General features: G+C 36.9%; 1 protein-coding gene across 2 annotated transcripts; it reads right to left on the reverse strand.

Annotated features, from left to right (window-relative positions):
• Window positions 1–427: 427 nt before the first annotated feature.
• On the reverse strand, window positions 428–1,656 carry LOC108376888 (cold and drought-regulated protein CORA-like). 2 transcript variants are annotated; one of them, XM_017633147.1, is made up of 2 exons: window positions 1,349–1,656; window positions 428–719 (listed from the first exon to the last, which is right to left on the reverse strand). In XM_017633147.1, the coding sequence occupies exons 1-2, from the start codon at window positions 1,605–1,607 to the stop codon at window positions 568–570; spliced, it is 411 nt and encodes a 136-aa protein (XP_017488636.1). In that variant the 5' UTR covers window positions 1,608–1,656; the 3' UTR covers window positions 428–567. The 2 variants fall into 2 exon arrangements, with proteins under 2 accessions (XP_017488636.1, XP_017488635.1); XM_017633146.1 differs by having other exon boundaries at window positions 457–719; window positions 1,331–1,656.
• Between the last annotated feature and the right edge of the window lie 1,557 nt (window positions 1,657–3,213).

The following is a 3,213-nucleotide window of genomic DNA, read 5'->3' on the forward strand; positions in this document are numbered from 1 at the left end:
CACAAGTCGGAGGAGAAGCTCGGCCAAACACTAACATATGTGTAAGCGCCAATCTATTATATTATTATATTCCGCTATTCAGGCTAACAAAATGGATCTACATACAGTCGAATGACTTCTGTCGTAGTTCGGGCGAAGGAAGAAGTTAGAAAGAATATAGGAGCATCTAGTAAGTACAGTATTATAATAGGTCCATGACGGGCACACTTACCAACGTAGGCTGATTTTCAATACAAACAAGTGTGGAAAAAATCTTATTAAAAAAAACGAATCCCATTTAAAGGGCTGAACAGCGCTAAATTTATACAGATATTTTATGGCTTTTAAAAATATGTTCAAGCTTTTTTCGTGGCTATATAACTAATCCGAGGCATAGTTATTTCTTTTACAGATCTCATTTTTTAACCAAATTATTTAATGAAAACTACTTGGTTTACAAATTTTAGTTTACTCTCTCATCATTTTTATTTACAAATGGGTGTCAAAACATTTAAATAAATTTAACAAATATCACACAAATAACTTAAGCTTTTTGAGTTATGCACTGGTCTACGCATTTCCTTGTATTCAACCCCAATAGCCATGTCCATGGCCGCCACCCCAGCCTCCCCAGCGCTTGTACCCGTAGCCACCATAACCGCCTCTGTAACCACCATAACCGCCATAACCGCGTTTGTAAATACCGTAGCCGCCGTAGCCGCCATAGCCACCATAACCGCCTCTGTAACCACCGAAACCGCCATAACCGCGTTTGTAACCACCGTAACCGCCCCAGCCATAACTGCGTGCGACACGATCAGCTTCTTCNTTACAGTATTATAATAGGTCCATGACGGGCACACTTACCAACGTAGGCTGATTTTCAATACAAAAAAATGTGGAAAAAATCTTATAAAAAACAACGAATCCCATTTAAAGGGCTGAACAGCGCTAAATTTATACAGAGATTTTATGGCTTTTAAAAATATGTTCAAGCTTTTTTCGTGGCTATATAACTAATCGGAGGCATAGTTATTTCTTTTACAGATCTCATTTTTTATCCAAATTTTTTAATGAAAACTACTTGGTTTACAAATTTTATTTTACTCTCTCATCATTTTTATTTACAAATGGGTGTTAAAACATTTAAATAAATTTAACAAATATCACACAAATAACTTAAGCTTTTTGAGTTATGCACTGGTGTACGCATTTCCTTGTATTCAACCCCAATAGCCATGTCCATGGCCGCCACCCCAGCCTCCCCAGCGCTTGTACCCGTAGCCACCATAACCGCCACCATAGCCGCCTCTGTAACCACCATAACCGCCATAACCGCGTTTGTAAATACCGTAGCCGCCATAGCCACCGTAGCCGCCGTAGCCGCCATAGCCGCGTTTATATCCACCGTAACCGCCCCAGCCATAACTGCGTGCGACACGATCAGCTTCTTCGTTCTGGTCGCCGCCAACATCCGTCACGTCTAACAGGCTGTTTGGCACTTCACCTGTAGCTGCCTGTCCTTCGACTGGTACTGGTTCTACATGTGACACTTCTGTTTCTTCCGAAGCTATACTTGCTTGTGCATAAGCCACAGCAATGAGGGAAAATAAAATGCAGTAGCGCATTTTTGTTAAGTTTCCTTTGGCACTCACGTTCTGTTCAGTAGCAAGTAAAAAATTTTACTGCTTTCCTTCTATAGCATTGACCACTGCTTTTATAGGCTTCTGTATACAGGTGAATTATTGGGCAGCTTGGGATTATGTTTGCACATACATATGTATATTCATGAGCATCTCGGGGGTGATTTTCGCTTGCATTCATAAAATTGTTGACAAAACTACTTACATACCGGTATGCATATGTGCATTAGGGTGCTCATCGAAAATGTTTTTTTTCGAAATTTCAAGACCCTACCCCCTTATTTTATTCGTTTTTATGAGAAATGTTATTGCCTATTTTTGCAGACTTTTTTAAGGTCATTTAGAGGTCAATATGGCGCTTAAGAAGCCTAAGCGAAATTTGTATACCAAAATTGGTCGAAATCGGTCAAGTATTTTTTGAGATACGCATATTTCTAAAATTTCTTGAAAAATCACTTCTTTGCTAAAGAGCGATTGTATATATCAATTTTGAATAAATATTGACTAATCCCTTAGCCACACTGCTCAAAAAGTCGAATACATAGATAATATAAATTCAAGGCCGTATTTAAGAAAAGTCGCTTAACTTCAACAATTTTTTGATATATATGGTCAAAATTTAAAAAATTAACAGAAATATGTTTCTTTTTTTATTTTACCCGATAGAAAATTCCAACACGCCAAGTCTGACAATGGATTATTATTTACCATTTTAAAGGCCTATATATTCTCTTTTCAGATCATATTCGATCTTTGAAATCGAATCTAAAATGGTCATTCAAAAACTCATAAATCTACAAAATTGTATTTTCTGTCCTTAATCGCGACCCCTAAATGACCTTTAAAAATCCATAAAATATGCCATAATATTTCTTATAATAAAGAATAAAATTGGGGATAGGGTCTTTAAATTTCGAAAAAAAAAAATTTCGATGGGCACCCTAATGTTCATACATACTATCTATACATATTTACATATATGCATTGTGAGGGAGTCATAAATAACAACTATGTAACTGAAGATCACGAATTGCACAATAAATTTGTCTAATAGTTTAGTTGTAAGCTCAGTAGTAAGGCAGGTTATTATGAATGATTTGCAATTGCTGGTGTAGGAACAGGTCTAGATTCTGGGAATTCGTGAATAAGCTCAACCGGCATACCGTCGTAACCAATTACATCGTCATCGATGTACGGTAGGCCTTAACAGAGAAAAGAATGCCATATACCTTCGAATTTAAACTATTTTTGTCGACAATTTCGAACTTCTTGCGCAACGTATGGCTCTTCGGCTTTTATGTGTATAGTCGGATCATAAAGCAAAATATATCGATGTTCTTGCATTTAGTTCAAGCACCCATCTCACTTACTTCCTTACCAGATCCCTGTTCCAACCACCCCAACGCACCAGTCTAATGCCAGTAAATTAACAGTCTTTCGAAATACAAAATTCTTTCGTTAGACAAATGTCAATTCCGTTGTTGTCGATATATATACTAAGTGAAACATGTGCTAAAGAGGAGATGTTAGCGTTATTTTGTTTGTCTTTTAGCAATAAGTCTTTTTTTTATTAAATAGCTATATATTTTTG

Source organism: Rhagoletis zephyria, unplaced genomic scaffold (genome assembly GCF_001687245.7).
Source record: "Rhagoletis zephyria isolate East Lansing unplaced genomic scaffold, Rhagoletis_zephyria_1.1 Rzeph_scaffold_11180, whole genome shotgun sequence".
NCBI classification, from domain to species: Eukaryota; Metazoa; Arthropoda; class Insecta; order Diptera; family Tephritidae; genus Rhagoletis; species Rhagoletis zephyria.

What these genes read in the sequence shown, in the direction of transcription:
- LOC108376888 (XM_017633146.1), bottom strand. Translation starts at nt 1,607, where the DNA reads ATGCGCTACTGCATTTTATTTTCCCTCATTGCTGTGGCTTATGCACAA. An exon ending in CGGTGGCTATGGCGGCTACG is followed by an intron (nt 720 to 1,330) that starts GTATTTACAAAC and finishes GTGGTTACAGAG; the next exon opens with GCGGTTATGGTGGCTATGGC.